The sequence below is a fragment of the Apaloderma vittatum genome, unplaced genomic scaffold (genome assembly GCF_000703405.1).
Source record: "Apaloderma vittatum isolate BGI_N311 unplaced genomic scaffold, ASM70340v1 scaffold16972, whole genome shotgun sequence".
Classification (NCBI taxonomy): Eukaryota; Metazoa; Chordata; class Aves; order Trogoniformes; family Trogonidae; genus Apaloderma; species Apaloderma vittatum.
The window spans coordinates 29400-49696 of record NW_009702086.1 but is presented as its reverse complement, the minus strand read 5'-3'; the positions used below and the strand labels follow the sequence as shown (position 1 = coordinate 49696).

The window sequence follows — 20297 nt, the reverse complement described above, 5'->3', positions numbered from 1 at the left end:
CACGCCCCGCCCCCACCCCCCAGCCGTGGCAGAGTGGGGAAACCCCAATTTTCACCAACAACTTCCACCTCTCCGGGAGACTTGGTACAGGAGAGCCTCTGCAGGTAAGAGGGATCCTCATGGAATTAATGCGAGGTGCAGGGCAGAGACTCGGGGGGATCAGCCAGCGCTGTGGGTTTGCTTGCTGCCATGCAGGGAGGGTGTAGGTCTGCGCACACACTGTTCTGCATCAGCAGCTTTTTGTCATTTCCAGGATATTTTAGCTTTGGGAAAACTCATTTAGCACACACCCTGCCCTCAGTCATCAGATCCTGGGCTCCTTATTCCCAGCAGCGGTCCACTGGGAAACAGCCCCCCTGCCCAGCATCGACCCGGCACATGGCAGCACCAGCCCACATCTGAGCAAGCCCCAGAACTCCAGGTTGTACACCCGCTCTGCTCCCCTGCCACCACTGAGCATATCAATATCATTACCTTAATTAGAGTTAGCTTCTGGGTAACATGCGCAGCAGGTAAAATTCAGTATTAGAATAAATTATAGCCATGTCACCAAGCCAAGAGGCAGAGGAAGGCAGATACCTGTGTATGTTTTTCTATAAGGAGGCTCTGCAGCCCTCCCTTGTTTTCTGTTTCCAGAAATGAAATTCTGACACACGCTGAGCAGCGTTAACCACTGCTGCTTCACCAGGGGCGAGAGATTTCCTCCAGGCACCAGGAGAAGGTGAAAGTAAATAACCCTCTGGCTTGATAGCAGTGACACTTCCAGAGGTAGAGGTCCTAGGGTGAATACAGATCAGGTCTGGCTGTACAACAAGAGGTTTCAAGTACTTCAAAACAGCAAGAACAACCAAATATTCCTGTTCTGGAAAATTATCCTCAGTAGGTATTTAACAAGTGCTTGTAAAGCACATGTACTTTTATATAAAAAAAAAAAATAAAATAAAATTAAACCCCCTCAATAAATGTCATTTTCTACTACTTTACATTTTCAGAAATAAAAAGAGTATGCTCAAGAGTACTTGAGCGATGAATTAGCTTGAGCCACTCTCTAAGCCTCCAAGAGAGTAAGTTTTATTTGGTTTATGAGGGTTCATCCTGGCTTTTGTGAAATCCCACTTCTCCAGTGAGGAGAATCTACTGCTACTTCAGTACAAGGGTGATAAATAAAAGTCACGAGAATGACTTCAGCTTGGGCCCTGTGCTCTCTTGGTGGTGACTGTGCAGAGGGACGATGCTCCTTTCTTGTTGACCTCGTGCAGATGTGCCAGGGACCACCCCTGCCCCAGGACCGAGCAGGTTTGGGGACAGCAAGTGCCCAGTTCCATATCTGTAGAGGATGAGAGCAAACCTCTTACAAGCCGTACACACGGACAGGATGAGAGGGAATAATTTTTTTTTTTTTTTAAAGTCTCATAAGGAAGAAATAACCTTCCCAAAGCCTTACACCTCCCCAGAACAAGCTTCTCCCAAGCATCAATCCCTTGCCTTGGGTCCCATGTTCCCAGCACCAGGAGCCACCTCCTTATATTTTACTTCCCCCTTGGAAATTCTTTATGCACCAATTTGTCCTGCAGATCAAGATGCAATAATTTAATAACTTCCCTCTTTTGCTACCACAAGGTGCCATTTCAGCACATCCTCCTGGGCAGCTGAATTTTGTCTCCAGAGGAACTGCTGGCGCTGGAAATTTTCAATCGAGGAGCCCATTCCTGCATGTGTGGAGCTGCAGCGGCTTCGCTCAGCGGTTAATCATTGCTGGTGCTCTGCAGAGCCCGGCAATCATTTATCTGATGGAGTCACCATCTCCTCCCATACCCCAGCACCCTCCCTCCATCACCTTCTCATTTTCTTCCTCAAGAGCCCTACCTTGGCAATCTTCCACAGAGCTCATTTAAAGGGACCATGGAAGTCCCCCATAAGATGATCTGCAAATTATCTCTTTTTCTTTTTAATATAATTCCTGCACTTTAACCCCAACTGTCCTTGCCTGCATCTTGGGGCTTCCACCACATCGGAAAAGGACATTTTCAGCAACACCTTGCTCAACTCCATGTATAAAATGGCATTTGAATGCACTAAGACAGCTTTTTTTTTTTTTCTAGGAGAATAAGATGGGATGGAGAAACCCTTTTGTAAAAGTAGTATTTACTGCATATGCAAGAATTTTGTGAGAAAAAAAAATAAGGCAGTGATGTCCACCCAAGAACACGAGTGCAGAACAGCCTCCAGCTCAGGTCATGTCCAGACCTCGGTGAAAGTCCTGCTTTAATAATTAACAGGTGGTTGCTGGTGTGTAGGATGTTATCTGGGGCTGATTTCCAAAGATGAGGGTCTGAGATCATACTCCTTGTCTGATTGTAACCCACTAACTTCTGAACCCACTGGCTGGCTTTAGCCCAGTTATGCTGTGGTCAGTAAAACCATTGGAGAGATTTGTCAGTTCTACCAAAAAAATAACAATAATAAAGTCTGTGGCATTGAGCAGCAAGAAAAGACCCAAACTGCTGTCTTTTTTCCACTTTGTGACCCGATGGTCACAGGCCATGAGAGAAGAAGACTCTTGGCCATGAGAGAAGAGGACACATGGGGGACCCAGGGAGGTCACAGGAGACATGTAACATGGTTGTGGCCATGAATAGGATGTATGAAGGGTTATAGAGGGAATTCAGAGAGGCGTGTGGCAGGCATTTGTTAGAAGGCACAGGTATATCCTCACTTTATTTCCACAGCTAATAGAATAATTTATACCATGTGTTGGAGTACACCAAGAAAGACTTAGTAGGACATGCTAACCACAAAATAGGGCAGAAAACTATTGCTGAGTAGATCACCCAAAGGTAATTTTACCCATTTCTTCTCTAATCCTTAAGGGCCCCTTTCTTTCAACACTGTGCCGGAAAAGAGAAAAACCAGCATCATTAAACAGCACCCACCTCGAAGACCTCAAGTAAGACAAGTTTGAAAAGCTCCCTACGAGTTGCTCTGATGGACTCATTGCTGTGGGATTTCTTGGGGACATGGTCACGTGTCACAGCACCGCGGGGTGGGAAACAAGTATCCTATAGCAATGCAAGTAGCAAGCCCTGCCCCTACATGGCCATCCCTAGAGGAGCTTTATCACCAGGGTTGATACCCAAAGCAGAGCCACAGAGAGGTTATTTTTGGTTCATTAACACAAGGAGAAGGACTTCATCTTCTGAGAACAGTCGAAGAGGGGCCAACGCAGCGAGGGCTGCCTTTGCCCTCCTGCCTGCCTCCATGGGTGGTGTCTCCCCGGCCAACCCTCCTGTGCTACGGAGGCACCCAAGGAGGACACACATCCCAGTCCCTTTTCAGAAGGGACCCAACTTGCACCATTTGGCGCTGGTCTGGGCTCTTCAGGCCAACTATCCCATGAAGGTCTGGTGGCAGCTCAGGGGCAGAGGGGCAGCTAAAGCAGACCGACGTGCTTTGCAATAGAGGCCGGTGAAAGCACAGAGCAATTATTTTAGTTTTCAGGAATTGTTGGGTACCTACATGTTCCTCCACCTTCTTCTCCCCTCAAAATCATGGTATGTACATAAACACACCCCCCTATATATCAAGATATAAAAAGAAAACTCCCAACACCAAACATAAAGTACCCTTGTTCACTCCTCCTTGACCTCTTTCTCTTCCCCTCCAAGCCCTGAAACTCATGACTCAGCCTAACCTGGAAATCAGGTATTCCCCAACCCAAGAATTACCACACCATAACTAAGCCTCCAGAAATACCTTTATATCCATGTAATTTATTGCAGAAGAGGAAAGGAGGTGCCATGCCACACAAGGGTCAGAGGTGTTATTTCATTTTATGAAAAAGTGACACAAAACCCTTCATGTACATTTTCAGTGTTGGTATTTTTCTGCACCAATGCCTTTATACAATACAAGACCTGGGTGAAGCTCAGGCTTCAGGCATCCCCATCCTGTGCTCACAGGGCAAAACTGGAGCTGCGTTACCAGAGCTGCCCAACTCTTGCCTTAAACCAGATTATGTAAAATCCAAACCCAGAGAAACACTCTGCTTTTCTCTGCTCTACCTGAGATTTTGTTGCTCCTCCCAAACCAGGCAGCAATTCTTTCCAGCTTCCCATCTCTTACCTGCTCAACCTCGAGGATGAAAAGCTGCCGGTGTTTGGCTGAGATTGAGTTCTCCCTCCTTCCCTACATGCCAGAGGGTCAGGAAAAGACATTGCGGATGACAAGCTCAGTTTACTCTGGATGCAAAGCTTCAGCTCCTCCATTTTGCTCCTCAGATCTTCTTCTTTCAGAACCCCTGCTTGAGGATTTTGGCTGTGTTTCTGCTCTGCTGCTCAGTCCAGGTCTGAAAGCTCCAAACCTAAGAGCAAGCAGGGCTCAGAAGAATATAATCAGGCAGGGAAAAGAGAAAACTTCATCAGACCCCTCCAAGTGCAAGGGCAGCAGGGTGTTCTGCTTGGGGAAGCACTCAGCTGCTGGAAATAACCCTCCAACCTCGTGGTCTCCTTCAGGGAGGGCTGCAAATTAGCAATTAAGGACTAATGTTGTACCTGCTGCTGAGACCTCTTTAAGAGACCCTGGCTGTAAGGGGCAACAGCAGAAGCCTGATTAGGTGAGAAGAGTCCTCAGTGGCTGGTGATTGGGGGTAAATAAACATATTTCTGGGGTGTTTAACCCAAGAGATGCTAACCTGAACGAGATGTGTTTGCCCTGACTTCTTCAGGTGCTGGGTTGTCCCAGCACCGGATGCAGCTTGAAGAAGCCCTGGGCTACACCATCATCCAGCTAACCTCAGCTGCCCACACTGGTTACCTTCCTTCCCAAGTACCTACCTTGACATTAACATCCTTGGGTGAACATCTGACCTTCCTGTGCCATTTTGAGACCTCCCTGTTCCTCCCTGAGAGCATCTTCATTCTCCCAAAATTTGGCGACAAACCTGCACGTATCGCACAACACCAAACCTGCTGGAGAAGGCTGCTTAAGCATTCCTTGCTGTAATGAAGGTCTTTTTAATAAAATAAAGAACAGAAGAATGAGGTCAGTTAAGCCCCCTCCACTTTAGGCTGTGGTTCTGGCCAAGACTGGTGGCTTCAGAGAGTTCAGGCAGCTGGTGACTATTGAACGAGGTGGCCCTGGGTTTGGTGGGAGGATGAGGCAGCAGCACCTGGAATAAGCCTAGCTACGCCCTGTGAACTGTCATGCAGAGTTGCAGCCTCATTTAAAAACCTCCCAACAGTGTTTTTAGTCATTGATTGCCTCCTCCCTGGAAGTGTTCATGGCCAGGTTGGTTGGGGCTTTGAGCAACCTAGTCTGGTGGGAGGTGTCCCTGCCCACGGCAGGAGGGTTGGAACTGGATTACCTTTAAAATCCCTTCCAATCATTCTATGGTTCTATGGACTTATTTCCGTTACAGCTGTATTTATATATAATTAAAACACTGATAATACTCCTTACAGGACAAGGACACTGTTAATCCTACCCCATGCTTCTGCTCTCGGGGAGTGTAAACTGCATCAGCAAAAGCCCTTTTCCCTGTGGGAATATTTTCAATGACAGTGGAGCAGGATGACGTGGCCTTCTCAAGGACTTTTAGAGGATTCCTGTCAGAGAGTATTTCCAGAGAAATATCCTGTGGGGCTCACAGAGTCAAAAGAAAAGAGTCAATTTTCCAGCCTGTGACAAAACTTGAGCCGAAAGTCCCAGACTTGGCTTACCCACTGGGCACAGCGTGATGAGACAACAGATGGAGGGATTCATTTGCCGCTGGCTGCCTTGGTGGCATCTAGGGATGATGCACAGCCTGGGCCACAGTTTGTGGTGTCACATGCTGCCATCTAGTGCCATATTTTAAGTTTTATATTCAGTTTTGTGGGTTTTTGTTTTGATGCTAAGAGATATACAAACTTGGCATTTGGGGCTGGTGGGCAATTCCCCCTTTACATGACGCTGCTTTTTTTTTTCTGCTGCTTTTTTTGCACTGATTTACAGGATGCTTCAAGATTACAGCTCAAGCTTTGGTAGCAGCTCAGTGCAGACAGTTGGAGACATAGATTCATAGAACCATGGAATCATAGACTCATAGAATGTTCAGAGTTGGAAGGGACCTCTAGAGATCACCTAGTCCAGCCCCCCTGCCAGAGCAGGATCACCCAGAGTAGGTCACACAGGAATGTGTCCAGGTGGATTTTGAAAGTCTCCAGAGAAGGAGACTCTACAACCTCTCGGGGCAGCCTGTGCCAGAGCTCTGTCACCCTCACAGTAAAGAAGTTTCTCCTCATGTTGAGGTGGAACTTCCTCTGTTCTAACTTAAACCCATTATTTCTTGTTCTGTTGCTGGGCACCACTGAGAAGAGATTGTCTCCTGCCTCTTGACCCCCACCCCTCAGATATTTATGTATGTCATCATTATTTGTATACATGTCACCATTTATTTGACACTAGTTCATATTCAAGGAGTTAATGATGTTTCACATAAAGTGTAAGTCAGATTTTACTGATTAAGTCCTTGATGATCTTCCCCTTAATTTTTATTCACGCTATCCCTGATTTCCCATCCTAGAAGAGGACACTAGCAATATCAAGCCATTAAATGACCCAATATTACCTCATAGTTTGGCATCATTTAAGGAGACAACTCAGAATCATAGAATTATAGAACTGTAAAATGATAAAATCACTTAGGTTGGAAAAGACCTTTAAGATCATCAAGTCCAACTGTTAACCTAGCCCTGCCAAGTCCACCAACTTAGGTCCTTAAAATAAAAATCCATGCTTAGAGCAGTCTGGAAAGCATGTTTCTGCCCACTTCCATTAGCCACCAGAAAAGGCACTTTGCGCTGTGCACAGTTCCACAAAAATAGGTCTTATTTAGGTCAACATAAAAGAGATTGTTTGAACAGAGGGAACGCTGCTCTGGGTCTCAGGTAACTGGAATCTGCCCTTGACCTGCTAGGAGACTTTATATTAAATCATGATACCTCTCCATGCTTCAGTTTTGACATGAATCTGAGTGGGCTTTGTCTTCACTCTGGTTTTGGCTGGAGCCTTGGGCACTGCTGGTGCTCAAAGAGAAATAACTACAGGGGTGAAACTAATGTCAAACTGGGTTTTTGCTACTTCGACTATAATGTAGGAGATTCCCCTAGTTTTGTCTATTCCTGAAGGACCAAAGGAGATGTTAATCTTGCTGAGCATCTGCCAGAGATGCCAATCTCCTTCCTGTATCCCAAGCAGCCAGAATTGGAGCTGGAAAAATGTCAAGGTAGTTTCACATCAGGTTTTATGATTGTGTGGAAAAAGCAATGCTATTATGAATATTGGACTTGTAGAGGCTTGAACCAGCTGGCCCTCCGCAAACAATTGCTCCTGCAAAGCCCTGGAGTCATCAAGATGTGGATGCAAGCCCAAAAACAAAGGTAAGAGCATGGGTCAAATCCAGTGCAAGGGCCATTGCTGGCTGCAGGGTCTCTCAGCTCGGGTAACCTGAAGATCAGAAATTGGTGGTTTACACTCACTGTGCTCTTATGCCTGGCTGAGCCCAGGAACCAGCTGAAACACCGATGTATGGGTGATACAAAATAAGGGGAAAGTATCTGAATCTCCAGCAGGGCAGTTCCTTGGATGAGGTGCACCTGCTGAGCCAGGACCTTAGATATTTTTGAGGCTAAATGTTCAAGGACCACTTTTTTAAATGGCTGGGCAACTTGAACACCCATTGCTGGCAGCAAGTGCTGCGTGCCTTAAAAAGCCTCCTACAACCTTAAATGTGTGAAATGGCTTCCTCCCTTTGGATCGTGAGAATATCTTGGACAAAGCAGGAACACCTTGAGGCAGAGGGGGAAAGAAGCAATGTATACATTGTTTTAATGAAGGGGTTTTTTTTTCTCCCAACGTGCCCCAGAGCAGTGACATAAACTGCAAGCACATTGAAAAACTGTGATAAATCACTGCAAGTTGGCTACGAAGGGAAAAACTCGCTGCCTTTATCTTGGGAGGGCCCAAGGGACTGGGAATGGGTTTGCAAGCTATTGGCTGTTCCTTTCTCTTTCAGAAAGAGCAGGTGTATTTATTCACGTTTTTGAATACCTCATAGGGTTTGGAGAAGAGGGGCCAAAGCCTGATACCCCTCCCTGGCAGGCGGCAGCACTTGCACAAGCTGCAGATGCTGGACTTGACGCGCAGGCGCCGAGAGGTAACACCAGGATGGATTTGGGGAGGGGCTGGGGCTTCCCCTCTTGGACAGGGCTTTGTCCATCCCTAGTGTCTCTCCCATGGACCAAGGGGCTTAAAGCCTCTTGCTGAGGAGCTCAAATGAAGCTTTCCCTGTGGCTCAGGCAGAGGAGAGGTGGGGAGAATCCCTGGGTCCCCTGTGATCAGTAATTACTTCTGATTTTTCCAGCACTTTGCTCTTGTTTGGCCATGGCTCATGGAGAAACCAAAAAGCTTTCTCTGGGTCATGTTCTGTCACGTACCCGGTTTGGCAAATATCTTTAAACTACTCGACTTCCTAATTATTTTCAGCACCAGCCCCCTAATGATATGCCATGTCGAGCTGTTAAAACGTGTTTGCTCCTCTTGCTGCTTGTGTTGACAACTCGTTTGCAAACTCAGGCAGAGCTGAAGCGCAATCTCCACAGGGAGACAAAAATCCATAAACAAAAAATCAAGGAATTCAGCCCAAAGAAAGTCCTTGACACTCTCCAGAGATGCGACAGCGCCGAAAGCCGAGACCTCTTTTGAGCACAATCAGCGTTTTCATGGAGGCGATTGTGGTAAGTAGAATAATTTGTCAAGCGGATGTAAAACTCACCAGCCTCTTAAATGCTATCAAAGAAGCTTCCTCATGGAAGCTGCTTGCACTGCTCCATTTCCTGCAGTGACACGGTGCAAGTTCAAAAGTGGAGGAGAAGGCTGGGAGGTGTGTTTGCAAAGCAAAGCGTTGGGATGCCTTAGAGCAGCACACAGGTCTCTGGGCTGTTTCTCTGGTAGCATCCAAACAGACCTGAGCAGGTGTGAATTAAAAGACATGGAACAGCCACTGGAGCATTAAAACAAAGCCCCCAGGGCCAGACCTCTGCAGGAGCGTATTCCCACCAGCAGAAGACTCTCAGCTTGTCCCACATCTCCCCTGCACAGCAAACTGAGTGTAAGGACAGAGGGTGTCCGTGGGGTCCCACGTCCTTCCAGAGTTGAGGGTCCATCAGGCAAAAGTGTCTGAGGAGGTGAGCGTACAGACATACATGGGCTGGGGGAAACCCCTGAAGCTGCACCAACATGATGGCCAAAAGGGTGAAGGAGAAAAAAAAAAGGAAACTAATTGCCTGAAGGTTAACCCTTGCACCAAGTTTTGCCCCCTGTCCTCTGCCCCAGCACTGAGCCTGGGGCATTGCTCAGGTGGATGGAGGTTGTGACAACTTCACAGTGGTCACTCTGGCAGGGTTGGCAGATGCTGATTAAATTGTGCCCTGCCAGCTTGCCTTCAATCTTGAGACATGAGCTACTCTGGCAGAGCTTCCACCACAAAAAGAAGCCAAGCCCCAGCCCCACGCTGACCCAGTGAGGCCCTTCCTGGAGGGATCACAGGGCTGAACCCCTGGTAGCTGCAGTCATTGGTAGATACACAACTGCATGGGTCCCCAGCAAAATATATCATGGCTCATGGTGCAACCAACCAGCTCAGATCTTCAGCTGAGTTCAGGAAGGGTGCTCTTCAGAAGAGCTCTTCTGCTGCACCAGGTTGGTTACACCTTAGATTATTCTGCTCTGGATTGTTATGTTCCCTTGCAGCAAAAGGGAAAACTGGATTTGAGATTGCTGGTTATTTTCAGTGACCTTGTAAGTGTTTTTTGGGAGAATAGTCAGTCTCATCTCTTCCACTTGACATGGATGAAGGACTGAGCGAGAGCAGTCACATACATTTTGGGGTGTTGAACCTTGCAGTAAGTCTTCCCAAGCAGAACAAACCATGAGTCACCATCCCTGGAGGTATTTAAAAGACATGTTGGTATGGTGCTTAGTGACATGATTTAGTGGTGGACCTGACTTTGGTAGGTTAACAGTTGGGCTCGATGATGTTAAAGGTCTTTTCCAGCCTAAATGATCTCTGTGATTCTAAAATTAGTTGCGGGTTGTTTGGTTTTTTCTCTCTCCAAGGAAACACATGGGGTGAAGGACTCTCCAGACAGCATGACGGAGCTGAATTCTCCCCGGGCAGGAGCAGGAAGGTTGACCTGTGGTTCTGCAGGGAGCCACGGACAAGGGATCTGTTCTGGGACACCTCCAGCACAAGCTCTGAGGAGTGGGAAAGGGAAGATAAGATTTACTGCAAACATGCACTTGTGAGAACCAAGACGGAGAGAGTTTCTCTCTTCGATGACTTCTTTGATAGGGATTTCTAGTGGCACAGCTCAGGGCGAGAGCAACAATCTGGTGGGTCTGACCCCCCCACCCCAGATGGATGGACTGAGGGTGGAGACACGATGTGGCAGTAATTGGCATTTCTGAGATTACGGGCCAGTGGAAAGGACGTCTGGAAATGAGGAGATCACTGACGCAGAGTGATAAATGACTGTTTGAGTTGTTTGGCTGGATCAAAATATCTGGATCAAAATGGCTTGGACCAGACAACAACGAAGTGGGGATGAAGGAAGGAGGAGGCTGGCAAAAACGCCCAAGCAGAAGCTGGAAAATATTATGGGTTAACCCCAAATGTTAAGTTCCAGCTGAAATGAAATGTTTCGCTTGCCTTTGGGTTACTCAGCCTTTCTGTTTAACTTGTTTTTAAGCTCACATACTTTTGTAAACCACAAAAACCCAGTTCAAAACGCAAGGTGAAATGATTTGTTTAGGAAGTCTTTAAAATAAATATGCTGGCATTTCTAAAATTCCTTTTTGACATTTATTTATTTTTTTTAAATTTCTGCTCCTCCCCTGCCCTGGACACAGAAGTACATGTACTTCCTTCAGTACTAACCTCCAGTTTTATGGAAAATTTTCTGGAAAAGCTGGCTTTCATTCATTTACCTTCTCTGTGCTATGTAGTTAACGGTGGAAACTGAGGGATCTCCAACATCTCCTGCAGACACACATCCCACCAGTGCTGGCCAAGGCTGTGGCATCCACAGAGAATTTGAACAAGGTGCCCTGTTGCAACCTGACATTTCCACGTATATTGAAAAAGACAGTTATGTGGAGGATACCAGATCTATCAAAGAGATCCTTGCAGCTTCCATCACTGTTAAACTGTATTTTTTTCATAATGTTATCTGCTTTTCCTTATAACATCATTCATGATCTGAGAGGGAACTTCACCCAGTTCTCCTGTTTCTGTGGGTCCATAAAAGCCATCACGATAAAGGTGCAGCAGTGTCGAGGGCGGGCTGGTCACTGACAGATGCTCTCTAACCCCTCTCCTGCCCCAAAATTGGAAGAGAAATGGAATAAGGCTGAGAGACTTGCAGATTGGAAAAGAAAACTACAACAGCTTTAATCAAACAATAATAGTACTAATAAGGAAATAATAAAAATAATGAAATATATGCAAATATATACAAAATTGAACTTGATTTCCCACCTCCCGACAGCCATCCCCAGTGGTGCTGCAGAGCAGGCGGCACCGGGGAAGCCCCAGGCTCAGTGGCAGAGGGCAACCAGGCACAGGGGTTGGATTCAGGAACTCAGAATCAGGATCAAAGGCAGAAGATCAGATGGAGTCCTTCTCAGACACTGGCCATCAAAGGAGAGGCCTTAACCCCCATAATCTCTCAGTGTTATACTGAATATGACGTCTATGGAATGCAATATTCTTGTTGGTGACTTCTCCTGTCTATTCTTTCCTTGTGAGCCCTCTTACTTCCCAGCACACAGGAGCCAGCAGTGACCTTGGTCACTATAGGAATAAGTATCAGCAAGAGCCTTTCTTCATCCCCATCCCAGGCAGTAACTGCAAACATCAGGTGTTAGCACTGCCAGGAGCACACACTGTCTGCAAAAACACGGTGCTGACTTCAGAAAGTGCAGCCTCTGAGAAGAGGCTGAGCTGAAAAGGACAAGTCACTGAACAGACTTGGTTCTCTTTAGCTCAAACCAGGAAAATCAGTTTTGCAGAACACAGTAAGTCATCCAGACACACATATAGAAGGATACCCTGGAATTTCAGCTATGCATTTTACAGTTATTTTAGTGTGACACACTGGGTATGTGGGGAACTGGTGTCACACAAGGGAGGGCGAGAGCCCACCACCAGCCCTGGCCCTGGGAAAAAAACCTGCCTGGTTCCCAGCATCTATTTACCTGTGTTTGAAGTTGCAGAGCTGATGAAAGTCATTAACTCTTCACTGAATCTCCCTGGGTTGCTTTCCATTTGGCCTTTCTAAAACCTACGTAGGGGTAAAGCATCTTCAATTCAGCTCGTTGGCACAGGGCAGGGACTCCAAGAGTAACAAATACAATTCTCATTGCAGCAACTTTCATCTCCTTCAGCTGGGTATCTTATCCTCTTATTTTTCAACTTGAGACAGCCAGAATAACTAGATCTGGAGTCAGTTCTCAATTATCCGGGACAGCGCAGGACTTGGGCAGCTCAGGAGAGATGAGCCATGTCCTGCATCACTGTCTCTCTCAAACCTACGCTACCTCCCACAAAGCTATTCTGGATGTTTCTGCGCTGCATCCTCAGCTTCCTAGATTACAGAGCCACAAAAAGACCAGGAGACAGGTTTTTGCACATCTTTATGGGAATTAAACACCCATGTCTGACTCAGTTTCAACAGCACTTAGCTATTTCACTCTCTAGAGCTTTACTGAAAATCCCAGGCAGAGCAGGAGCCTGGGACAGTCAAGAATCACAGCCCAAGCCCCACATCAAAGCTGGAGTCTGCAGTCTCCAGCACAGCTTCCCAGTACTGAGCTTCTCTGTCACAGTTTCACCTCTCTCTTTTTGACACTCCTAAATGTGTAGCCCATTACAGCATGTCTCTATGCTTCATGGAGAAAACTGCTCCTTGGAGAAAGCCCACACAACCAGGCATGATTTCACCAAAAAGCCAAGAAAATAAACTCCAGTGCCAGGAAGGAGGAAGAAGGGAAATGATTTTAATGAGAAAGGAGAACTGTTTGTAGCTAATGACTTCATGTTTGGAGCCTGTGTCTTTTAAAAACGCCCCTGAGAACTTTGCTGATAAACACGGTCACCATGTGTCAGCTGGAAATATCGTGAGAGCTTTGAATTCAACGTTGAGGGTATGTTGAAAAGGTCAATGATTTAATGGGCTGGAACAATTAATCTGGCACTTGTCTATACACCTGTTCTCTTAATGATGTGACACATCTCCCTTCTGTGTTCCCATCTGTCAACAATTAAGCTATAATTGGTGGAAATGCAATTTATCTCAGATAGAGCTGATTAGTTTTCCAATAATCATGTTGCCAGCGTTGGGGAAGAGTGCTGCCCACGGAGAGGTGTATCTGGACCAGTCGATCCACATCAGATTCTGCAGAGAAGAGACTCTGAACATTAATTTATCTAAATTGTGTGCAAAATTTGCTCTTATGGAGGTGATAAAACCAGCAAACCCACTTCCTACTTCTGGCGCTCAAAATTGTTTGACTGCCTGGCTCTTGGTTGTGTTCATTCATCATAACCTGCAGAGAGGCAGGTGGCAACTCATCCTCTTCTCGTGTTTTCTAACATCCTTCCAGAGGCTGGAAATTAAAATGTTTTCTCTATTCCTAAAGGTGAAACTTAGACTTTTCCACAAATTACAGAAGATGGGGGGGAGAAAAACCACCACAAAACACAACGCGTGTGCTGCACCTCATCCCAGAAGACTTTACAGAGCTGGTTTTCTCTGAATAGCTCTCCATTCCAAATGCTGGAGATTAGCCGAGCCATCTATGAAGAGGGTGACTCTTGGCACTTGCCATAATGAGCACACAAATCTCCAATCCCAGTTATTCACCACAGGAACCAGTGCCTAGCAGAGCCCCTAGCCTTGACCCCAGCATGCCCCACCCCTGAAGTTGAAATAAAACTCTTTGGTCTGCCTCCATGGTCTGACATTTCCCTGTGTACCATGGATGGACAGAACTTCTGCTGGCTAAAAAACTGTTTCTGTATGTAACCCCAGCCACTCAGCTTTGAAGCAAGGCTGGACCCGTCCTATGGGTCAAATGTGTCTCCACAGAGGAGCTGTGTTGAGATAGACGCTACTCAGCCCAGGTGCAGAGCCTTCAGAAAATCCATGTTACCGGTTTTCAGCAAAATGACAAAGAACGTGCATTTTATGCAGCTAATGACGTGGCTACGGGTATCAGCAAATGGCACAGCCTCAAAGAAAGGGGAGGTGTGGGTCAGACAGATCCCTGCCTCAAAGCACGGGGGCATTTGATCTTCCCAATGAAATGGTTGTAGGATGTTTTTGTCGGTGGTATGAACCCAAGTTCCTCCAGCTCTGCTTCAGCTGAACCGTCTTTGCTGGTTTGTTAAAACAAAATTATAGTGCTCACTCTGAAGCACATGATGGAGCTGGAGGAAGTCAGCACCAGCAGTTAGTGCCTGGCAAAATCATTAGCAATTAAATGTACATCTTACAAGAGGAAATGTCAATGAACCTTCACCTCTGTATTTTATAAAGCAGAAGGGTATTTCAGTGATCTTGCAGCCACAGTTGTGGTAATATCTCTGCTCCTGAGCAGAAAAATTGTTTATTTACACTTCGTAAAGAGAGGTGTTAGGTAAATAAAGTCGAACAAAGCCACTCTGTAACTGGATCTCATTGAGTAGTCTGGATTAATGTGATTTTCTAACCTTCCAGGCCTCTGCCCTACCTGCTGCTCAGAGTATTTGACCTCCTCAGGAATGCGAGTTTTCAACATCATTGCAACACCTTCCCTTCCCACACACATTCAAAGGCAGAAAAAAACCCCACAACCCACCATCAAAGCCACTGGGATGTATCCGCTAACCTTATTAAACCCTTTATCTGCCTTGCCTCACTGCAAGGTGTGTGACAGGCAACTGGGATTCCTTCAATCTGCTTACACAAAGCCGTGAGAGAAATGCACCCAAGAACATCGGCTTGAGCAGCTCCATTTCAGGCTGTACATGAAGATTAAAGTGTTATCATCAGCTTGAAAAATATCAACCGTGGCACATTTTGGTTTGTGTAACTCTGTATCGTCAGACTGTGCTGTGATAGCACAGCCCTAAACTGGTCTTTTTGGAATGCTGGAAACAGCTACCAAGCCCTTATGATTTCCAGCTTTCTTTAAATAATTCCTGAGCAAGGTCAAGAGATGGCATAAGGGTCCTCTGATGAATAAAGAGGAGGGAGGCAGCTCTTGTTTCTCTTGAGAGCCTCTTCACCTCCTCCCTCTACAGGATGTTGCCCTTCCTGGGATGTCCCCTCCCTTCCAGCAGCGCCGGCGCAGGGATCTCTGGCCCAGGGGGAACATGATCCATCTCCACCCATGGCATGGAGCTTCCCACAGGCACTTCCAGTTCTTGCCAGAGCAGGAGAAATATTTATTTCTTGCTCAGCACAAGGGTTGTAGCTTTTTGCCACCTACTGACATATTGTGGGAACGGCTCATCCTGTGAATTCCTGCAGAAAGGCTTAATTACGGGCTGTCTCTGTGTCCCTGTGCATCCAGCATTGGCTGAGCGGGCCACTAAAACAAAGGTGAGATTAAACACAGCACTTGGCACACTGACAGGAGAGCAACACGTATTCTATCGGTTGTTCCTTGCTATAATTCCCTCCTTGCCCCATCCCTTGACCACCTCACCGAATCATTGCAGAGAGCAGGAACATGGGAGAAATCAAACATATCACTTGCACAGCAAAGCCTTGGTGTCTTCCCCTTCTATCTTTCCCCAGTTCATCTATTTTTTCCCCCTTCACCTCCCCCTGAAGCTTCTGCCTGGCTTCCACCCTTACCCAAGGGACCTTCCTTCTCCCTTAGCTTTGCTGAGGGCTTCTGATCAGAGGACAGAAGGTCTCTGCAGGACCCTGCTCACTCTTTAAGCTTCGTTTCCATCCTGTTTCGATGGCTTAAGCAATGCACAGAGCTAACAGCGCTTACTTGTTGCTCAGAGTGGACTCCAGCCTCCGAGAGGGAGCTGAGCGCATGTGTCCATGTCTCCTCCCAGTGACACCAAGTGAGGTGCCATTCTTGTGGCAACAGTTTTGGCAGGGCTCTCGCCCCCTCATAGAGTTGCAGTGAAGCCCTTGGCCTCCCAGCAGCTCTTAGTAGAAAAATGAGCCTTTACAAAGTGTCCTCAGTACCAAGAGGTACTTGTGTTTGTCCTGGAAAGCCTTAAATCTGGGGAATCCTTTGCTGCTCAAGGTTTCTCCCGCTCAAGGCTTCTCCCAGGTATCAGTCCTTCCCCTTCACTCCTGTCAGCAGCGTGTTGTGCTGGCACACCCCCTCAGAGATGGGCACAGCAAAACTCTCGTGTTCCTCATCCAGCCTCAAAAATCCCCCGTTCCTGCTAAGTCGCCCTGAGACTCAGCAGATACCCGTGCCGGCATTAGCTGGTGGTGCAGGCAGACTGCAAAATGACCCATTTAATTGAACCAGGTTTTACACAGCACATGATTTAACATCCAGAATTACTTTATTAACTTGGTGCTTGGGTAATATGCTAGATAACTGCTTCTGAGCAAGAAAGCACCATTTTTGCAGCTGCCCCCTGCAGAAACACACCTTTTGTTTAATGTTGAGGACCAACTACTCATCTCTCACTGGTACCACTTGATCCCAGTTACAAACACCACCTGAGAGCAGTCAGCGTGGCTCACAACTTATGTCTGCACCGCAAAAAACGGCTGAGCTTGAAAGCCAGGCGGTCCTTCTATTTAACACACAAATCACCTCCTTCAGTTTAGCCAAGCTGACCTAAAAAGACAGTTTTTCGCCACACAAAGTCTCCCTTGTGAGACTTGCTGGAGCTGATTTTTTTCTTACAGCGCTCCTCTGTCTTGAAAAAAAAAGAGCTGCCGAAGCTTCATTTCGCTACGTCACACTATATGGTGACCGTGAGCCCATTACTGCTTCGGTGTGATGGAGATTGATAAAATAACATGCTTAAAGCTTCTTTTAAAGTCAGATGGAGAATAGCATACAGTGATGACATGGTTCTGGATGTTTTTTCCAAACTTGATATTTAGAGAAATATATATAATTGTGAGCAAAATTTATTTTTGTTCCAAAGGTCTTCACAAAAAGTATTAAAAGAAGTTGCACCTTTCCCTGCAAATTGGCCACTCTTAAAAAAAAAAGACAAAACAAGCTTAAAAGTGGAGTTTCGAGTTGGTTTTTTTTCTCTGTTTCTGATGTACTGAAAAACCCAATTTTTAGCCACAACTCATTGTTGCTATTTTGGTAAAGCTAATTTGTAACAATGATCTAGCTAGATATTACTAAAAATAATCACAAAAATGTGGAAGAAAGTATTGTGCTAAAGCTAGAGCAGAAAGAGAAAAGTCCTTTCAATCTCTAAAACAAATTTTTGCAGTTACCCAATGCTTTCAACCTTTATTTTGAGATTATATTTCTCATTCCCAAGGCTCTCCAGGTCCACTTTGAGGTTGTGAGCAGAAGGACTGGAAGCGGCCGTAAAACAAAAACAGATTAAAATCTTCCTGCAGACCTTAAATCTGTTGTGCTGAAGGATTACCTGCTAAAAACAAATTGTCCACCCCGCCCCCAGTTTGGAAGCTGAGGGCAAGGAGCTGGGAAGAGTCCATGGCTGCTCTGGGTTTTGATAACCACTTCCTTCGCCCTTTGGGCATGTTACATTGCTTTGCCCTCATTTACTATTTCTTTTTCTCCTCCCTCCCATCTTTCAGAAGAAGATGATACTTAATTAACTACCTGCAGGGATCTTGTGCAGCTCAGTCAACGTTCGGAAATTGCTTTGAAGGCAGCCAGCTTTGTGGTGTTTCTAAGGACGAGGAGCTCTTCCCTTCCCGACGCCGTTACACCCACACGCTGCTCTTGGCCCCCACCTCCCCATAGTGGAGACTGGTCCTGCCTGGGTATTTGTAGCATCTCACACCGGCTCTTGCACTTTAACAAGCGGAGCACTTTTTCCATGCTTAAGCAATGGGATTTCCCATCGAGATCTAATACATAGAGGGATGGCTTCAGGCATAGACGAAATAAGGCATCTCCTAGAGAAAGAGCGTGATGAGGAGGTAAAGGCACTATGATCCAGCTGGTGCTGGAGATCTGGGCAGTCTGGCAGCTGTGGCTCAAAATTGAGGGTACATGGGAGTGGGGGCAGCCCCAATTTCTGCTTTGCCAGCCAGGAGCTCAGTGCTCTGACTTATTTTCCCATAGCAAGAGCATCTATCTGCACTCCCCCAGTTTTTGGTGTATCAAACTTGAGGGTTTTCCTCAGCTAATGACCAAAAGTTCAAATGCAGAGTTAGGCTAAAGGCAAAGGAAAGTGGCTCTGCAGAGCTTGGGGAGATGCTTCAATCTCTTTGGAGTTTTACTCCAAGGCAGGGATACTGAGATACCGTTTCATCCATTCCCTTCTCAGAACTTCCATCCCTTTTAAAGACCTGGGTATGGCAGCGGCTCAGGAGAGCACTTGTGTCAACGGCCTTTAAGTCCTCATGGGGGCACCTGGCTTGTGAGGGCTGATGGTGGTCCTGAGGGGTATGGTGGTCTGTGAAGGTGGCAGAGAGCTTCCCTTCAAGTAAAGTGGAAGAAGGAATGATTTTGCAGCTGCAGATGTTTGGTCTCCACTCTGTAGGGCCGTGGCCTGTCCAGAAAGGTGTCATTTCTGGACAGGAGACTTTGAAGGGACCTGGGACACAGGTTGTGCAATGCATCTTCACCCGCTGTGGGAAAACAGAGGCTTAGCTGCACGTTAACATAAATTTACCCACCATTTTTGTGCTTTTGATGCAACGCACTGATGAGGTTTCTGATCCAGGGGTTGGTTTAAATTACAGGAGCCTAGTCTTCACCTGTGCAAAAAGAAAAATATAATTACTAAACACCAAATAAAAAAACGCTATTACAAAAAAACCTCACTCAAACAGAGAAGACTACTAAGTGTCTGTCTGAGTTTGAATTAGGCAGCTGCAGAGATGGAAAAGGCTTTTGTGCATAGTCAAGAGAAGTCAGGTAAGTGGTTATGATGTTGAATTAGTTAAAATGAATGCGGTTTTACCTCTTACTTCTCAGCTTGGATTCTGTAACTGAAGTTCCAGGTAAGCACAATAAGACCTGCCTTTGTGCTCAACCCAGGAACTAGAGAGAGGTGCCGAGATCTGGAGCGGGGAGTGAATCCATGCTAACAAAAACCTCCAGCAAAAATCATTACTCTTAACCCAGATGTGTTCAGATTCAGGCCCTCTACCGAGAAAATAACCCCTGCCCACAACAGCCCTGCCTATTTGTTTTGCTAGTTTGTATAGAATGAAGTCCTTTGCCTTTGGGCTTCATGGGACTGATGGCCCTTAAGGGCTGTTTTCAAGACGGTGGTGTTTTTGCCGAGAAGGTTTCACAAAATCAAAGAGGAGAGCATCATAAAATTTGGCTCGACGTGCACCAAAGCGGTCCTGTTCAGACTGCTTCTCTCCTAGGAAAAATAATGAAATGCTTTTAGGGCAACGCTTCGCCTGAAGTTACTTCCCTTCAGTGGTGGATTTTGCCAACCATATGCAGATTTCCCTATTAGACAACACCGGTGAGTCAGGCTTAAAGCCAAGTCTTACCCTGCTTGTCAGTGGGATTCCCACTCTTTCGGGGATGCCTCCAGCCACCACCAGCTCGCCAGGCCCATGGCATCATCTTCTAGCCATCCCTAACGATGCCCTTTGACGTCCAAGTGTAATACAAATCAGCAGTGCTGGTTTCATTGACTAGCATGGAAATCATGCCCAGATACAGGATGTTTCCTGCTCTTAATCACCCAGCTGGTGAATTTCAAAAAAAAGACAAACAAGATCCCAGACAGAAAAATAAAACAAACATGTGAACAACAATGTATCAGGTTTTCTGCTGATGCTTCTTTCACTAAGCACCCCACCACCTTCCTGTTGTCACGAGAAGAAAGGTTTTACATCAGTGGCCAGACAAATAAATGCACATGAAGCTCCTAACCTTGAGGAGAAATGTCCTTGCTTTCAGAGGGCAGCCAGTACCCCAACACCTGGAGAAGCAAGCACGTTACCCACACAGTTAAAGCCTGTTAATGCGAAACCCAGCCTTCTCTCCCAGACAGACATCTTGGGTTAAATGCGCTGGAGGACCAGGAGAGCAAAGCCTGGTTT

The 20297-nt window shown here is 46.4% G+C and overlaps 1 protein-coding gene across 1 annotated transcript in view; it reads left to right on the top strand.

The window, feature by feature from the left end:
* The window catches only part of LOC104281424 (chromosome unknown open reading frame, human C14orf105), a 10545-nt gene extending 145 nt beyond the window's left edge, over nt 1–10400 (top strand). The window contains exons 2-7 of the mRNA XM_009879412.1: nt 24–104; nt 2871–2947; nt 7332–7418; nt 8096–8194; nt 8614–8734; nt 10156–10400. Of these exons, the coding sequence (XP_009877714.1) occupies nt 24–104; nt 2871–2947; nt 7332–7418; nt 8096–8194; nt 8614–8734; nt 10156–10400 (710 nt within the window). The remainder of the gene's footprint in view (nt 1–23; nt 105–2870; nt 2948–7331; nt 7419–8095; nt 8195–8613; nt 8735–10155) is intronic.
* The last annotated feature ends 9897 nt before the right edge of the window (nt 10401–20297 follow it).